Genomic DNA, 19,198 nt, shown 5'->3' with positions numbered 1-19,198 from the left:
GGAATGCGTGCTACGGCGGATAAAACAATCAGCTGTCTTCAAAACGTAGTTTTTATTATTCTTCTAATCAGCATGCGGTTTGCTGGAGCATAAGTGAATATCCATTGCTTCAGGGAGCTTGCTGGCTACCCGCATTGCTGTTTTATGGTTGAATGGGGCAAGGCACAAATCACCTAAAAGTTTCACTGGTGCTGGCCAAGCAACGTCCACATCTGGCATCTTGATGTACTCTTGAGCACTCTTCAGTGCCGAATTTAAGGAATAGACCAGCTTAATTTTCTGGCTCGTATGACAACCTTAAATTTGGTCATATCGCATAGATTTCTCATGAGCTGTTACAAGCATAAGCATAAATAATGGTTATCGGTACGAAGTTAGGCTTCACTACTCAGAGAAAAGCAAACAAAAGCTATTGTTACACCATCCAGTCGACAAACTTTTCCTAACATCCATCTTGATATAAATTTTGATCCTACAATTTCGAAGAATTTACATTCTTCCAGACAGTAATCTTCAGCTTTCGGTTTTCATGAAATCATAAAAATATATTTTTGTGATACAAAAAACAAGTATTAGAACGCACATTTTCGGAGCAGGGGATGTGAGGTTTTCCATACAAAAAATAAAAAAAATAAAAAAAATAAAAATAATAATAAAGTAACCATAATACTGTTTTGCTTTATTATTCTCGGAGGCTCGCTTTCAAAAGTAATGCCTCCATTATTGGATCGTACCGCAGATTGGCCGTTAGATTAGTTAGGCTTATACATAAAAGGTTTCTCTGACAATGAGTATTCAATTTTATATCTCTATTTTAATAGATATAAGGTTTTATTTTCACTGAGAATAGATTTGATTTGATTGAGACTAGCCTTAATTTGATAAATAAGTTTGAGTTTGATTGATAAAAAAATTCATGGAGGAATGGATTTACTTAGTATAGGTTTAATTTCACACTGTTACGATTTAATTTGAGTGAAATCTGGATTTAATTGTTTGAAAATTTGTTTCCTTTGACCAATAAAAAGTTTAAAAACATTGAAAATATGGTTAAATTTGAACGATTGATGCAAGCAGGTGAAATTCGATTATAAGGATTTCGTTTAGTTTTCTTAAGAAGAAGTTAACTGAATCAGTTAGTCTTTTTCTTTTGTTATTTTCATAAGGGGCGCCACCATAAGTAAGTCGTGGTACCTTACCGAGTTGAACTCAGCTTGAGAGCTCACGGGTTCTAGCTTGAGTCAGGCAAGTTTAGTTAAGTGCCATTCTGCTGCTATCAGAACACCTATTTACCTGAAAAGTAAAACTAGTTAGGTTTTTAAACTTACTCTGCCTTTTTCAAAAAAACTGCGCTCACAGAGTGCGTCGCAAATGTAGGAGGCGTTACCTTTGCTAGCGAGCCTTCTGGTCTGCGATAAGGTAGAATGAATATTCGATAAATATTACTAAAGCTTGACGCACCAATTCTTGTAACATTTATTATAGCTTATTCATTAATTGGAATGCTTTGCATGATAACGCTTTTTAATTTATCCTGTATTTTCTTGTATAGCTAGTTTTGTATTCTAGCGTGTTTATTCCATAAACTAGGCGCACTATGTAAACAAATATGGCTGAATTTGTTTTTATTTTTAGTCTGCTGATGTTTCTGAAAAGTGGAATATTTTTTTTCATCTCATATATAAAAAAATTATTGCGAACAGAATAATCTGGTAAAAAAAAAATCGTAGAAAGTTCAATTTTTTTTTCGGTTACTGTGGGATTTGGCATGAGATACGGTTCATAAACTATAAAATTTGCAGTGGTTGTTATTTCATACTGTTAAGAAAGCGACTGCAACCATCTTGCAAATTTATTTACATACAGGTCTGATTTCGAGTTTTCAGTAAAGGTATCCTCTGTTGTAAAGGACGTTTTGTGACTCCATCTTACCAGTGGTTTGGAAGGGGGGGGAGAGAATGAAAATGTGGTAAAGTAAGCGTAGTAAAGTTTGACTTAAAATAGGTCAAATTAAATTCAGGAATCGTTGCTTCATTAGGGGTTCTTCATTAGTCTTGCTTCATGGCAAGACTACACTGGATTAAAGCTAGAGGGAGGCTCTTTTCGTCAAATACCACAACCAGAGGAGGGTTAGAGTGCCTACCCCATGAAGGTCTAGTACGAAAAAACTCCCTTTTTTCTAAGTTTCAGGATTTTCGTCACCATTATCTCCTCTGACGTGAAAGAGCTAAAGGGCAAAAAAAGAATCCAGACAAAAATATGATAGGCCATCTTACCTAAGGCATCTTGCTTTAGGTGGGAATCAGTGCGTTCTCCCCTCTAAAGATAGAACCCCCTAGTTCTTCGTCAATTTGGGTCTGTTTTATCACCATCTTGTGTATCACTCTTCCTAAGCAGTGCCTTGGTTACATTTCACGCCGGTGGCTGCGTTTTCTGTGAGCCTATATGTATACTGTTTTTTGTTTCATAATACTCCTCGCCACCTATATTTTACCCACCAGATTCTGGAAATTAATAATTTTTTCTGAGTCAGAAATTTCACAGTAATGCTCTTAAATTGGAGGTTTGGTTCGCCCGATGTGTGAAGGCTCTGAATTCGATGCTGTTACTCCTAACTTTCTGCTCGGGTCACATAAAACTTGGATTGACCGTCTGTATATAAACTTCTTTGGGAAGCGATGCCAAGATCTCTGAAGAATTGTCTAGTCCACTTCTTCCTTCGGGGTTCCGTTTCAAAATAGAAAAAAAAAAAAAAAAACCAAAAACAAAAACAAATAACGAAACAGGCATCACAGAAATAATAGTTATATTAGGAACAGCTGCGTCATAACTCCAGGTGAATCATGCCCGTTTGATGTTTGCTATAGTGACCCTAACTACTCCATTCTTATCGCACACTATCATTTATTTTTTCATGTTACTTGGAGATAATAAGAGTTAATTTAAAACGATATGTAGATTCGACTGGGGGCCTGCAAAGAATGAAGGAGGTATTCCAAGCAGCAGAAGTCCGTCTGGGACAGGAAAGCTAGTGCTTTGAGTTAAAGAACAACGTCAATAATGCTGATAACATAGTATGCATTTCAGAACGGGTCATTGGTTGCAGCTGTTAAATACGTTAATCATCCCTTGCACGTAGTAGTATCATCACGTACCAGTACTGCATTCATAGTAACATAAATATTGAAGATCTGACTATGTAGTTGTTGCGAAATGGTGCTGGTTTTCTATTCCTTCAAATCAACGAGGAATCACTTCTCTTCCGACCTTCTTCTGAGTTATCTCCTTCTTTTTTTCGAAGTAAGTAAAATCCAAAGAATAAAGAAGCATTGTTGTCGAATATTTTATTATTAAATTGGATCTACGGTCCTTTTAAGCACCTGTGCCTCCATAATCACAACTAGTCGCTCATTTTTCAGTTCGGCACGACTTCTCAAAAACAAGCTTATTTAAAAACGTTATTTTATAATATAGCTTATTAATCGGAATTTCAAATCGAATCTTTTGTTTTAAAAAAAGTTTTGCAAGGTTTGGCGCAGTTTATAGGACTGCCGGTAGATCTCGCAGCTGTATATTTGTTTACAAAGTGCGGCCATTTTGTTTGAGGAATTATAATTTTTTTAAATAAATTTATTTTCTTTGTAATGTATACTTGCATTCGTACAATTTTATACAGACACCCCTATGAAGTGTACAGCTTGTCGAATTATTGAGGCCATTTGGAGTCGAAAAAGCTTTCTCTCTAATCGTACATCATTGAAAAGGAAACCTGCTGAAATATAAAGGAAATTAAATAAATAAAAATACATTATTTCTCAAAAATACCAAAAGAAAAAAAAATACTATTTTGAACTTGACAATACGCAAACAGTCAATCAAGAAGAAGTAACACTTTACTGAATCAGTCTTTTACGTCTTTGGAGTAGACGGTTCCTCCAATTTTCTTTAACTTAGCTTAATTACTTTGAGTTCTATCGTATTTATTATATTTTTTCCGGGAAGCGGTTGTCTGGGGATGCGATGACTCATAATTGCCACAAAAGTAATTTACTACACTAAAAATCTACGTATATCATATAAAACTAATATTTAGTAAATATTCAAGTTTAAAAAAAGTTCATAAGTTAAAATAGACCTTGTAAACCTTTTTTAAGGGAATGTCTAATGAGTACACACCCAGATTTTGGAATATTTTTAATTTCTCTCTGCAAGAGAAAAGGATTGCGTTTGTGCCGAATTTTAGAAGGTTTTGGTCAAAATCCACTATACCAACTCGACTTTTGAGATTTTATCAAATCCCTTTTTCTTTTTTTTTTTTAACTTTAGGCGTAAAAGAAGTTTAGTTAGTTCTATTTCGTTAATCGCTAAAAATTTCCCAGAAAGTGTTATTTTAGAAGGTTTCTGGACATCATGATTTCTTCAGTGGTATACAGCGGTGGGACAGTTGTATAAGGATTGATAATCAAAAACTGCAAGAAAAAGCGTAACATTGAGAAACATCCAAATTGGACAGTTTTTTCCTCTTCTACTTTAAAAGATGAAATTCCCAATTTTTCTTAAAAATATAGTGCAAATCCTCGTTTATAAGAGTATTTTTTTGCAACAACATAGATCAAATAGATTTTGAGAAAAAAAATGGGCAAAAACGGCATTTTCAGAAAATCTTCTTCTTTTTACCTTTTTGTAAACAATTTTTATTATTATTATTATCATATTATTATGTTATCCTACATATTAGTGTAACTAATTAAAACCTGAGTACAGTGTGAAATTAGTATGGAATGTTATATTTCAGCCAGTTTCTTTTCAGTACTGTAATTGAATAAGTAAATATTTTCGACTCCTATTGAATTCAAGCCAAATACGATCTCAAAAAATCTAAAATAATAAATGTTAACAAATGAAGTTAAAAAAATAATCTCAATACCTAAAAACTTAAAAGCTATACTAATACGACCTCAAGCTGGCGTTCTTCTCGAATTCATAACATAGAACGCCAAAGCATGTACACTTTTTGATGTTGTTTAATGGTACATTTACATTCGGAAGTCATTCACTTGTGCAAGATTTTCTCATGTAACTTCCTTTCCCTCTTATTGCATACTACTCTTTGTCTTGGGAGTGTTACGGGTTTGCTCTGAAAGCATGGGAAATTATCGAGTGTAAGTACCATTATAAGGGTTACTTGTATAGACTCAAAAAAGTAATCAAGTGATTCCCATTAACGAAATGGCTTAAAGGGTAAAGGAAGAGTTAAATAAGTTTCCTAACCAGAGCTTCGAGCGATTTGAGCTTGAAATAGGAGTATATTCACTGGGAACATCTTAAGTCATGATCATATAGGAGCATCGGGATTTAGAGCATGGCTTTTCTCGCCAATCGTTTTTCTCTACTTTCTACTCTGGTCTTCAAATGTCAGAATGTTACAGCAAAACATGGAGTTTGTATAAAAGAGATCGTTTTCTCTCCTTCTGTTACAGACTACACAACATCTAGACTAAACCAATGTGTTTTCCCTGGGGAGATGTTTTCTGAGCCTTTCAGATCAATAAAGTAGGATAAAGCCAGATTAAGTTGGCCTGGTATGGGGCAAGATCCGCGGCTGGTTACCAACGGTTTCGCTAAGAGGTAATTTTCGCCTAGACCACCAGAGGCATGGCTCGTGCTTGAATGTTGCATGCTGGCTAACTCATTACCTCAAAAGCTTCTTGGTGGAGTGATGACCCCCAATGCACTGCCGGGTCTTAATTGCTGGGTCTGAGTGCATGTCTTGATTTAATGGTGATGCCCTAAGTTTTTAAAGATGGTCCTAAATTTAAGGTCTAAATACGTTGTCATACATGCGTGATATGGTGGTGTACATACGTTGCCTAAGTTTAGGAAGCAGTTACCAAGTGTAGAAAGCTAACTCAGATAAACTGCATCATATTCACAATCACAGAAATAAAACAAGAAAACGGGGCATGGAAGGTACAACTATTTCCCTACTTACTAAGTACTGCATAAGTGAATGACTTTACATTCCACTTGAGGCCTGTAAATAAAGCTCCTGTAAAGTAAGAGATAATGGCGTCCCGTCAGAAAGTGCTGGGATTTCCATTATCAGTTTGCCAGTCTATATTTCCATCTTATAAGGCCTTTACGGAGTAAATGTAAGAATTGGTTTGGTTCAGTGATTGGGTAAGTGGCCTACAAGAAAAGTAACTTGTCAGCTACCTACTTAACCTCTGGTAACTCAGCTACACTCCGGCTAATCCTGCATTTCATGTAATAAAATTTGTAGTGTAAGATATTAATTTAAAATAACTTTTAAAATATATATTTTATTCTTTAAATCTTAATGGTTAGTTTTATTTTTACAGAAGGGGAATGCGACGTGATAGTGGTTGATGAAACCAATTCCTCAATTTTGACAGGAGCACCGCACGAGTCTACAGCTGCATCTTCGGTCAAGGTAATTTCATAATTTTTTAAAATTTGTAAAGTAGCTGAGGTGCAGTTATAATTTGCATGTTTTTACTAATTGGGGACAAAACAGTAAAACAGTTATACTGGGTGCATATAAAACGAAGTGACAGTTTGTCTTATTACAGTGAGAAATAGATCCAAATAAATCAAAATACATCCATACATCTAAAATACGAAAGGGACGTATCGCGACGTCAACTTATATGACCCAAGTTTCCACAGGTAACGGGTATTTTATCTCGTACCTTTGCTGGATGGGAAGGATTGGTAACTCGACGATAGATGGTACCCACCACACTTACTTTAAATGCGAAAGGTGGACGTCTGAGAGACTGGTGTTTAAGCGTGAGATTGGCCTAGTAGATGTTTTCTAGTAGGAGCTGGGAGGAGTTGGCCCTCTTCACTGAGATGGTCTTTTGGAGTAGAAAGCAGGAGGAAGATTTGGGCTCTTGCTAATGTAAAGAACTAGGAAATTGATGATTAGGAGCCAAAAAGGGCGTAATACTAATGGTATTGTATTATGACTAAAATAGGTGCCCCTGATGTAATGCGGCAAGCGGTCCCAGGGTGGATTTGCTTGCCTTTACAGGTTTTTAGTGAGTGAATTTCCCACACGTCTGGGGGCGACAGCCAACCGAAGTTGCATAATGCATTTTCCCCCATTAAAAATGATTGTTATTGTAACTATTTCAGTAGTAATAATGGCTTATGGTTTATTACTAACACTTAATACTGATTTTGTTTTTTTTCTTAACACGCTAACGTGTAGCGTTCTCCGTACATACACCACTCCTTCGACATGGAGGATCAAAGGTATAATGGCAGACACCATCAGCTCAACATCACCAACAAGGTAGCTCATGTTCATTACAGTTGCAATGCTTGTCTAGCATGGTATTTTGTGCAAATGCTCTTAGTATGTTTCATCTCTTTCTGCTAGTCTGCGAGAGGAAGCCAATGGCGACACTAGTGTACTGTTTCCGTTTAGCTTGCTTGTATCAAGTCGCTTTTCGAAATGGTTGGTCACTTCAAAGTTATGTTTTCTGAGGGGATGCTCATTTTATACTTTTTATGAGGGCAACTTGAGTGTCACTTTTCCCTCAAAGCGAGGAATGTAAAAGTCTAAATATGTGGATAAATATAAGAAGAGTAAAAGTCTAAATATAAGAATATAAATGCCTAAATACATATGGTTGTGCTGAACAGAGCATTGGATGTGTGGACGAGGTGATCTCTGTGACCTCGCTAGCGGCCAGCGACGCAGACAGCAACACCACCGCGGATACGCTACATGAGGACAACAAACTCACCAACATGACAACCAACGAGGAGAGCTGGACGGATGTCAACTTGAACGAGGACACTGACCACAGGAATGTGCATAACATGCAAATCAGAGGTATGGATGATTAAATGTTCTGTCTTAATTACTTCCTAACTATCTTTGCTTTAGCTCACTTCTTAAATGTAATAATATGTAGCTTACATTTCCGGTAGAAACTTGTGTAATTACTACAATTTCCATCTACAGGTGTACTTTTTGTGTAGGTGTACAATTTTCGTTTAGTTTGACGAAGTTAGAATTAAAATAAATGCAGTTAATGCTAGTCGTAATGAATGTAGCATACCAGATGTTTCTGTGCAGGTACAGTGCACGACTCTGAAGGCAACATTCATAGTGCACGCGGCGTAGCCGCCGACACTAAGGACCGGCGGGAGATTGGACCAGTTGTGGGAAGTGTGCAGGAAACTCAGGACAATCCGACAGAGAGTATGAGCGGGGGCCTAGGCACCCGAGCCATCAAAGGCCTTGTGCTTGCACCCGGTACCGCACCACCTTCCTCTGCGCCCACTCCGTCCAGAGAGGCATGCCTCACCCAGAAACTGGAGACAGCGCTTGGCTCTGTCTGTCCACTCTTAAGAGAGATTATGGTAGACTTTGCACCGTTCCTATCTAAGACACTAGTTGGCTCACATGGGCAAGAGTTATTGATGGAAGGAAAAGGTATGCTTTTTGCTACATTCATCTCTCAGGATTGAACTCTGTTGCAAAAAACTATATTTTTCATCTATGGCAAATAAATAACTAGTACAAGTTTAATGATTTCAGGTTTGATAACGTTCAAGAACAGCCATTCTGTGGTCGAACTCGTGATGCTGCTATGTTCGCAAGAATGGCAGAATTCTTTACAGAAACATGCCGGTCTTGCTTTCATAGAACTGATCAACGAAGGACGGTAGGTTTTTCCGTACTTCATAATTAGTAAGTCGAAATATTGCGATGGCATTGGGTTTAATTTCAATAAAGTGGTCTGTTTGTGTACTTTTTTTGAAAAAAGGTTTGGTTGAAATTTTAGTATTTTGGTTTCAGTTAGTGTTTACTATACAGCTTTTTATTTTATTTTTTTAGTTTCTTTGAAACAGTTTAAACGAATTTCTTCCTCATGTACGTAATACACTCGTGTAGGTCTATAGCGGTCATTTAAAGCATTGAATTATGTTTACTTGGTTCTGGGAATGATTCTTAGTTAAGCACATCTTTTAAGTCTCATTTCTCTATAATATGTGGTTGTAACGTTTGCATAATATAATCAAATTTGAGCCCTAATGTGAAATCTGAAGAAAATAACTATGTTGTTGGTGCTATTTTTCCAGAATATATTTTTTTTCTTTCTTCTATTCTACGCCGAGAAATAGTTTTCTTGCAGACTTTTTTACTTTGGGTTTTCAAAATAAATCGTTTTTACAAATGGTTCTCACACTCTCCCTCCCTTCTCTCTCTCTGTGTGTCTGTGTATGTGTGGGTGTTTCTGAATGTATCCGCCGTAACTAATAGAGGATTCCACAAAAGGATTTTGGTTAAAATCGGTCAACCGAAAGTATCTTCACTGAATAGATTTTTCAGATTTTTTATTTTCTTGAAACCGTTCTTTTGATTTTCTTTTTACATATTGTACTAATTGCTAATATATAAACCTATAACTTTTATCTACTACTTTTATCCAGGAAAATGCTGTTAAGGACACTTTTGGAGAAGGGTGTGGTTAGGCATTCCTTCTAAGAGCCATTATTGTGTATTTCACTGGCTTGCCACCTTTATAATTCTATTAAAAATCCAATGTATCAAGTTGAAAAAATATATAAGTTTATGAGGGGTAGGTTTCCTATACCTTATCAGTGTTATATTTTACGAAGCTTATAATGTTAGTAAGAATTAAATATTAATATTGTTTGAAAAACATTTGTAAGTTACAACCTCCGAGGGTAAGAGAAAGTTAAGTGAGTGTTCATACTCAGATTTTTTCTTAAATTTTTGAATAATGGCTCCACTGTTTTCTGACAACTTGCGATGTTAAGTGGATCATTTTTATGTCATACTTTGCCTGATAAAAGTATTTTTGGTGGGAATTACTTGGAATTGTGCGAGTGCAGTTTAACTTTGATTTGCTGAGAGCAAGGGTGGCAAGAAGAAGTTGGGTTGTTCGCAATCGGACAGTTTAGCGCCCATCTTAAGTCTATCTAGCAACATAACAATTGTCCACCTCCAATTTTTTTGAAAACACTTGTATTTTGTTTATAAATAGTTTTTGAATGATTGAATTAAGACGACTAGTGAGTGGATTCTGCTCGATTTCAGACTGCTCTCTCATGCCATGAAGGATCATATTGTCCGCGTAGCCAATGAGGCCGAATTCATTCTGAACAGAATGAGAGCGGATGATGTCTTAAAGCATGCAGATTTCGAGGTAAGAATTTATTGATTGTAAGTTGTTGATTTTGTATTTTATTAATTATATTCTTTTTAGACGCAACGGGAGGAGGATACTACGGTAATTAGCCTTGATTTCAAGTACACAATTCTTGGCCACATAGTTTCCTTGTAAAAGAATTTACTGTACTGTTTAGAAAGAATACCCACTAATTTGTGCATTGAAAGCAATTAATGAAACAAAGAGATTAAGCTCTCCGGTAATTTTTAGCAAGACTGAAGTAGAAGGTTCTCTAAAGATGATTAGTTAGGCCTGAAATAGAAGTTTTTATTTCTTTTGCAAATGTTTTCAAATTTTGAGCTTTTGTTTTACTTTCTTTCAGTCACAGTGCGCTCAAACTTTATTAGACCGCAGAGAAGAGGAGAGAATGTGCGATCACTTGATTACTGCTGCCAGACGTAGGGATAATGTGATAGCAGGAAGACTGTTAGAAAAGATTTGCAATATACTGTCCAACAAGCACGGAGCTTGGGGATATGTGGATCCAGCATCTTCCAAGTAATTAGAAACCCATTTTATTTTGTTCGTAAGTTTACTTGATTATCGACAAAACAATGTTTAATTGTAGATTATCGGAATTCTGGAAACTGGATGCCTGGGAAGACGATGCGAGGCGAAGAAAACGATTAGTACACAATCCTAGGGGCTCAAGCCATCCTCAGGCTACGCTCAAAGCGGCTATTGAACACGGAGCGCCTGACGATGCGATTTTGCAGGTAACTACTTTTATAAGATCATTTTTAAGAACGTCTAATTGAATTTCACCTCTTTATGAAAAATTAATTGTATGAAAAAATATTATGTTCGATGAAAACTTCCTTAGATGGAATTCTCTAGTAAACTTTCCCTACTATATAATAAAATTTGAAAAATGTTTATTTACTATTGGTTGGTCTAAACAGAGCTGTACGACCTTACATCATAGTAATAGTAATAACTTCGATTTTTGTGAAAAACCTGCATAAAGTTAATTAAAAAGTAATTAAAAAAGCAAAACACATATTATTTTCGTGTTTTATTGCTCGTTAACCCTGTTTTATGATGCTCGATGTCAAAACTTGTTTACTTGTATGAAGTAGATGTTGTATGAAGTGATGATGTATGAAGTAGATGATGTAGTAGTCTAGGTTTCTTAGAGATTTTAAATCTAGGGTTTTAATTTTAAACCTTCCTAGAAATAACGTTCTTCTCTTGATAAATTCTTGGCTCAATGCGATCTATAATTTGATAACAATTTTCTTTACTCTCCAAGGCTAGGATTTCTAGCATCAACCTATTCGATTTTCTTCAAACTTGGTTTATACTAGTGTGAAATAATAAGGTATCTCTTTTCTGTCTAGGCTAGAAATGAATTTCACGCCCAGCTGGCAGCGTCCTATTCTCAGCAAGTGCAGTCCACGGATCTACTGGATGATGGAGATTTGCTCTCTGATGACCGTGACCTGGATGTGGATCTAACAGGTATACCTATTGCTAGCAACTTTATGTTAACATAAGAATGCCTTACATAAAACATCTAAGCAACTTTCTCGCCCGTTGAGATGTTGTCAAGTTCCGTCATGGAAGAACTTTTTTTATGGAGCCCGCCATAAAAAATTGTAATGGGGGTTTTTATGTAGTCTTGTGGATGTTTCACTAACTTATCGGTTGAAGTTATAATGGAGTGTATTAAAAATTATTTTTTGATTAAAAATAAGTAAGTAAATCATTTATATTTTTGTATGTCATAAATATAACCAATTGTGGATAGCCAGTTATTGGATCTTCCGCCTGTACCATTTCTTGGTTTATCATTACAAAAAACTCCAGTTTCAACTTTGTGAAGATATTTAATTTTTTCCTTCTAAGTAAGTTTATCTCATGGATCCAAAACAAATGGCGGTTACATAGAGATTAATGTGTGCTATAAAGGTGGGGTGTAAGAGTAGTTCAATGCCACCTATTTACAATTTCTTCTTTAATTTGAAGGGTGTTGGGTGCCCGAGCGAAATCTTGATCAAAAAAAGTTTGTTCAGGATTGTAAAAAAAACAGCACTCTGCATGTTAGTATTAAAGATCGGAATTTATCGCAAGTCACAAATCTTATGTTACTCATCTTTTGTAAAAGGGCATGCCAGTTTAATTTTTTTAAAAGTTGGCAATTTGCCGCTGTGCTTGCGGTTAGTTAAAGTGCAAGTTCATGCGCTATGTGCATTTTTTTTTACCTTTTTGTTATTATGGTGCCTTTAGGCCCTACCATTTTTGAAGCGATTGCTTCACTAACTACTTTGTAGGATTTGATTCGACAGCTGTCCTAAAGCCTCACCAACGTCAAATGATGGCCGTCTTGAATTTGTCTTTCTCAAGAAGGATGTATCATCATTATTAAATTTTGTAGCTTGACCGACAAGCTAATATAACAAAACTGAACTCGCAGTTCCTTTTATACTCTACCAATCATTTCCTGTGCTTCTTTACACCTGTCTGGTCAATTGAAATTTTTAACTGTGCCGAGCTAGAGTAGTGTTATTGCGTTAGCTGTGATTTTTCATCACATCTGCTACCAGGGGGTTTTCATATAAAAGGCCGAATATTTTCTTCACTCTCTCTGCAATGCTGAGCGCTTTGCTAATTATTATTATGTTGTATGGACAAGTGCTTGTGAATGTGAATATCGTGTTTTAAGGACCGGTGAACATGAGCACAAAGGCCCGTCTAATTGCGCCCGGCATTGTGGCTCCAGGTATGGTCTCCATCACCTCTACGGAGCTGTACTTCGAGGTTGACGAAGAGGATGATGAATTCAAACGACTCGATCCAGAGGTGAGTACCTTACTGTATTTATTATTTAAGGGATTTGTTAATTTGCAATTTTTCAACAACAGTGTTCACCTCGGTTTCATTATGCACAGTTATTTGCTAATCAATTTGAGATTTGGTCGATTTGGCGATTACTGTATACCTCAATATATATTTTCTGGAGCTTAGGTCTCCAAATAAATTGCCTCTTTATTTCTCAAAAAATAAAAATAAATATATAGATTTCGAGTGAAGATAACGTACCAAGGACCATGTGTTTTGTTTTATTTACAATTAAAAATTATTTGTTTACTCACTTTTTGTGGTTACGCTGGTAATTTATGCCATTATTTTCATACTTAACGCCCATCTGTTCAACAATTCTTTGCCATTAATTAATACTACCCGTGCAGAAAACAACTCGATGCGACTCAAATTTTTTACCTGGTTAATAGAGGACTACGAAACGAAAGGAACGGTAATCAGAGAATGATAGATCTGGGATGATGGATTTTAGCTAGATTAGAGAAAAGCTCAAAATTCAAATCATACGTACATTAGAGGACGTTTCAGTTGAAATTTTGCGGTTTTTACGTTCTCTTTTTGAAGGAGCATTCTCTTTCCATTAACAGTAAAGTATATTTGACAACTAAAATTTAGTTCCGGCAAGCTGAATAGACATTTTTCCAGGGTAGCCGAGCAGTTAGAGGCGAGACCTGAAAAGCTAATATGTATTGTTGGTACTGGGTTCGATTCCCGGTGTCTAGGCTTTGGAATTTATTTAATGTTTAATATGAGAACTTTGCAGTAAAGTATGTTTGTTTGTAGTTTGACGTAAAGCCCTGCTGAAAAAATAAGCACAACTTTTACTTTACTTTTTACATTTAATAAACTTGAAATGTTATTGTTTAAGTAATGATCTTTTTTATTTAAAGCAATACCCAGTCAAATTGTTTTAGAAAATTTGTATTTAATTAAATATTTGAAAACACTTTAGAATTTGATAGTGGCTCTATTAGGTCAAGAACAGTTTAAAAAAAATAAATAATAAAAATAAAGAAGTTTAAAAAACAACAGATTACCTACTTATAATTCTAGCAGGCCTTACAGCTGTGTAGGCAACTAAACAAGTCCAATATAATTTAGTAAAAGCAAATTCGTCCTCTAAAATTGTTACAATTAGATCAAGATAAAATGCCATTTTATGCCAATTTACTCACTAGATTTTTGAAGAATAAGGCAGAACAACTTCTAGGATAAGTTAAAAGTCCTAAAATTGATGTTCGCACCAGATTTATGAGTTAGGCTAAAGCTAAAGGGCACACTAACTTCTTAGGTAAGAGAAAGTGCTGTTGAGTAACGTTCGCACCAGATTTATAAGTTAGGCTAAAGCAAAAGGGCTCACTAACTTCTAAGGTAAGAGAAAGTGCTGTTTGTAGTTATTTAATAATAAAAATAAATACATTAAAAAAACATAACTTATACACGGCAAGGTATTTCGTCGGCTGCAAATCTGTGAGTAATGCTCACAACAGATTATTAGTTTTTCTGGGACATACAAACTGACAAATTTCTACTGAGTAGACATTACATTTCGATTGATTTTTAATTTGTATTTGTATAATTATTAATTTTTAAATTTAAGGCGCGTCATAATGTTCATTAGGGCTTGAAGCTTTTTTCGTCTTGAAGGACATTTTTGGGAAAAAGGGTTGAGGGGAAAGGATTTCCTCTAAAGCTCCATTTCTGGGTAATATGTTATGTCTAATATTTACTGAAATGAAATACAGGCGCCATGGTAGCCGAGCGGTTAGAGGCAAGACGTGCAAAGCTAGTATGTTTTGTTGTACTGGGTTCGATTCCAGGTCTTAGTCCTTGGATTTTATTTAACCTGTTAAGTGTGTCTGACGTGTATACACGTTGCGAAAAATATAAAATTGCCATTAACTATAAAAACTCGAAATTTTAATAAAATACAATAAGAATATTATTTGGTGAGATGTTTGCCTTTATCTTACCAATAGAACTGCCAAGTATTTTATACGGAGAGGGATGGAGGGAGTCAGCCAAATGATAACTGGTTGGTACATGTTTGGGTCTCCGCATTAGAGATTGGGGAATTAGGCACACAAATAGAAGCTCTCAACCCTTGTGCAATGCCCGTTTTTTACCTTAGATAGAGGTTCAGACCTCATTTCACTTTGCCCAGAATTCTAAGCTCTTTCCTTCCTTGTAAAAAAGCTCTTGCGTCCCTAGTTAACTAGAGCAATGCACAACGTGAAGCGGTGCAAGATTTTGAAAGAGCACAGAATGCTCTGGTAATCTCAAGCCCCAGAGAGATTGCAGAAAAAGTGCTTGCAGTGATTATTACGACGTTGTAAACTTTTTTGATTGTTTTGCCCTGCGTTCGACGTGTATACGACGTCATTGTCTGATTTTAATTCCGCACACTGTGGATTTTTTTTTTTTTTTAAACTAAATTCCACGCTTAACTGGGTAATGGTTAATAAAAGAAATTTACAGTAAATTATGTTTGCTAGTCGCCTCCGTTCACGGCTCCTAATGTGGTAAAGCCGGCCTGAGAAAATAGGCATTACTTTACTTTTACAGAAATGAAATATGAAAGTGAGATTCAAATTTGAAGGAAATCAGACGACTAGAATTGCTACTTTTCTGAATAAGTTCTTCGTTCTTGGTTATTTTTTTGTCAAGCTTTCGACTCTGGCTAATATTTATTCGTAATTATAATTTGTATATATTGTTGATAAGTGTAAGCCATAGTGGAGAGCTTGGCAAAAAAATAAATTGACAGAAATTGACATATTCTTTTCTTATTTTTGGATAAATGAATCAATCACCAAAAAAGACGAACAATACTCTAGATTATAGCAGAGGGACCGGTAAATGGTGTCATTTTCTTACATTAAATTGAAACAAATAAATTTTTAAAAAGTTTTAATTTTTAATCAGTGATGTAATCTTTATTTTTAATCAGTGATGTAATCCACCCTCGTTATCAACAATCTTTTGCAATTGGTGTGCAAATTTTCAATGCCTGATTGATAAAAATCAATTAGTTTTTGAGTAAATATGTGGAGATGGTATTTTTAATATCATCCAAATTTTTTGTCATTCAAAAAGTGTTGTGGCAATCGGAATAAATGGAAATCTGATAGTGCCAAGATCGGGCAAGTATAATGGGTGAGACAGTAACATTCACCCCCATTTCTAAATTTTTCTTGCAGGGTTCGTCTTACGCAGTAAAGTTTTTTTTTTTTGCATTAGAGTGTTGCAGAATAATACCTTTTGCGTAGACAATCGCTGGACACTTTTCAATTAAAGATCTGCATTTACACTTTTGTCCAAATTTAAGCAGTTCCAAATGAACTGTTTCGCGAATACTCCACCAAATACTAAAAGCGCCTTTTTGGGATGTAAACCTTAGTTTAACAGTACTTCGTAGGGTTTCATTTGGAGAGAGCCACTGTCTTTTGCGTTTTGGATTATCATAGAGGACCCATTTTTCATCTCCAGTAATCAAACAATCCAAAAAGTGCTAAAACATGTTAGGCCGTTGAAGCAATAAGTTGCATGTATGGTGGGTCTTGTTAGCTTTGTTTTCTTCGGGAATGAAAACCAACTTAAACATAAGCTGGACCCAAAAAACCTGCTCTGCTTATTTGACCAATTTGGTTGTAAATGTTCTTTGGATGATCGACCAAGGTTGTTTTAAAGTTTTTCGACAGTTCCTCGATTGTCTGACACAGATTTGCTTCCACTCCCGCTTTTACCACGTCACTGTCTAAAGTTGTTGGTCTTCTTGATCGATATGAATTGGAAAGATCAAAATTTTACCGGATCTAATTCTTAGAAAATCACTTTTAGCATTTATAAAAAATGTCTAATGCCCTTGGATAAACATAGCAAATGTTTTTTTGGGCAGCAACTGTTGCATTACTACCCTTGTGAAACTCAAATGCCGTATATATACCTATCTCTTCTGGTATTTGGCTGGCCAATCAAATGTTTTCGCATTATTTTGAAGTACTTAACGTGCTGGCAAATGACAACTACTGACATGCGCAGAAACGATACTACTTACTGCGATACCCTTATTTATTTACAAAAATAAGATATCGTTCAAATAATCAGAGTTTATGTATTCGAACTTTGAGAAGTTTTTCTCTTTAAAAAAATTCGTGAGAATGTTCAGATTTTGTATTTAAGCACTGTAGACATTTTAGTGATTAGAAATGTCAACTCTGAAATCTTTGTGAACATATTAACCTGTTAAGTGTGTTTGACGTGTATACTCGTGAAAAATGTAAAATCGCCATTAACTATAAAAACTCGAAATTTTAATAAAATACAATAAGAATATTATTTGATGGGATGTTTCTTTTATCTTACCAATAAAACTGCCAAGTATTTTATACGGAGTGGGTGGTGGGAGTCAGCCAAATGATAAGTGGTTGGTACATGTTTGGTCTCCGCATTAGAGATTGGGGAATTACGCACACAAATAGAAGCTCTCAACCCTTGTGCAATGCCGTTTTTACCTCTTAGATAGAGATTCAGACCTCAGTACGTCCATGATTTCATTTCGCACTGAATTCAAAGCTCTTTTCTTCCTTGTAAAAGCTTTTGCGTCTCTCTAGTTAACTAGAGCAATGCATACGTGAAGCGGTGCAAGATTTTTGAATGAGCACAGAATGCTCTGTGCAAACTCAAGCCCCAGAGATTGCAGAAAAAGTCGCTTGCAGTGACTATTACGACTATTGTAAACTTTTGGTTGTTTTGCTCTGCGAAATGACGTATATACACGTCCATTGTCTGATTTTAATTCCGCCCACTGTGTTTTTTTTTTTAAAACTTAATTCCGCGCTTAACTGGCGTGTAATTATTGAAGTAATAATTCGGTTAAAATTGCGAGACAAATGTGTTGGATAAGTATTTATAGCAAGGGATGAGGGTAGAATATTGTTTGGTTAGAAGTGGGGATGGAGAGACAAGTAGTGGGGGAAGTGCTGACAGGTCGGGCACACATCCGTCATCTCTTGCACTAACTGGCAATTACGTCCTGGCTACTAATTTGTGCAGGACTCGCTCCACTGACTTGTATGCGCACATACACGGACTAATGAGGACCCCACACGAACGGTGCATGGAGCAGGTGACGCCAAGGCACCGCCCCCAACAATTATCCTATCACGACTTGCCTCTAACGTTCCCATCTAGTTGCGACACTACTAGTCCAGTAGAAGTCCACATTGAGATTCAAACATAATATTATCTAGATGGTAGAACTGTACATTATATTTATTGAAGCTTTTTTTTTTAGAGGCATGACTGATTTCCTATTAAAAAAATCCAGTGTCTGCAAGAATTATACTTATAAAAGTATGAGCATTCCCAGTACTAAGATTGACGCATTCAGGCCGTTGCATTTCAGGTTAGTATTGACGGTGCAGCTTACAGCATTATTTTCTGTCGCGAATTAAGTCGTATTATTGCGGTTAAAAGTTAGCTCTAAATAGAGCCTAAATGCCCACAAGAACTAATGTTCCATCTCCGCTAACTTCTACTACTAAATGTATGAGAAGGGATTCTCAGTTGCAGAGGCTACTTGACGAATTCCGTCATGTATAGAAATGATGCTTTTGTTCAGAGGACTGCCTGAATTTGGTTTAACCGGTACGAAAAGGTGCAGTTTGTACACGAATACCCTCTCCACGCACAGAGGATATCATCGTGGGTTCGATGGGAACTGGGTAAGCGTTATTCATTGGGCTAGTCCGCAGTACCTCTTTGGATTGCATTGTTCGCGAGCAACATTGCCATTTGGAGGAGGTAATTCCAGTAGAAATGCCCAAATCAACAACATTGCTAACTATTCGATCTATTTCTTAAGATGTTGCTCTTTCAGAATATTATCTTTCTTGCTTCCCGTGAACCGCAACTCCACGGTTGAGTTTCAAAAAATAAGAATGAACCTACAGAATTCTTTGGTGAGTATTTGCTGCAAAAACAGCACAGAAAAAGAAAAGAAAAGGGTCTAGATGTCTCAAATTGTTGGACTACCAACGTAAACAATGGTGAGGGATACCATAGTTGATTAATTCTGTGACCTCATCTGACATGATAGATTACTGTGCTTTGGTACTGGGGGCGAACCAACAATA

The 19,198-nt window shown here is 36.0% G+C and overlaps 1 protein-coding gene across 5 annotated transcripts in view; it reads left to right on the top strand.

Moving 5' to 3' along the window:
* Positions 1–19,198, top strand: part of rg (A kinase anchor protein rugose) — a 257,928-nt gene that overhangs the window by 81,099 nt on the left and 157,631 nt on the right. For 3 of the 5 annotated variants that reach the window (XM_074143212.1, XM_074143214.1, XM_074143211.1), the window contains 10 exons: positions 6,363–6,454; positions 7,238–7,321; positions 7,675–7,867; positions 8,114–8,473; positions 8,579–8,705; positions 10,106–10,214; positions 10,561–10,736; positions 10,807–10,954; positions 11,579–11,699; positions 12,904–13,040. In XM_074143212.1, the coding sequence (XP_073999313.1) occupies positions 6,363–6,454; positions 7,238–7,321; positions 7,675–7,867; positions 8,114–8,473; positions 8,579–8,705; positions 10,106–10,214; positions 10,561–10,736; positions 10,807–10,954; positions 11,579–11,699; positions 12,904–13,040 (1,547 nt within the window). The remainder of the gene's footprint in view (positions 1–6,362; positions 6,455–7,237; positions 7,322–7,674; positions 7,868–8,113; positions 8,474–8,578; positions 8,706–10,105; positions 10,215–10,560; positions 10,737–10,806; positions 10,955–11,578; positions 11,700–12,903; positions 13,041–19,198) is intronic. The other 2 variants (XM_074143215.1, XM_074143213.1) reach the window with 1 other exon arrangement.

The sequence above is a fragment of the Rhodnius prolixus genome, unplaced genomic scaffold (genome assembly GCF_049639745.1).
Source record: "Rhodnius prolixus isolate KJV_2025 unplaced genomic scaffold, Rpr scaffold_12, whole genome shotgun sequence".
In the NCBI taxonomy this organism is placed as follows: Eukaryota; Metazoa; Arthropoda; class Insecta; order Hemiptera; family Reduviidae; genus Rhodnius; species Rhodnius prolixus.
Note: the sequence above shows the minus strand (reverse complement) of the source record. Positions and strands in the feature narration are given on the sequence as shown.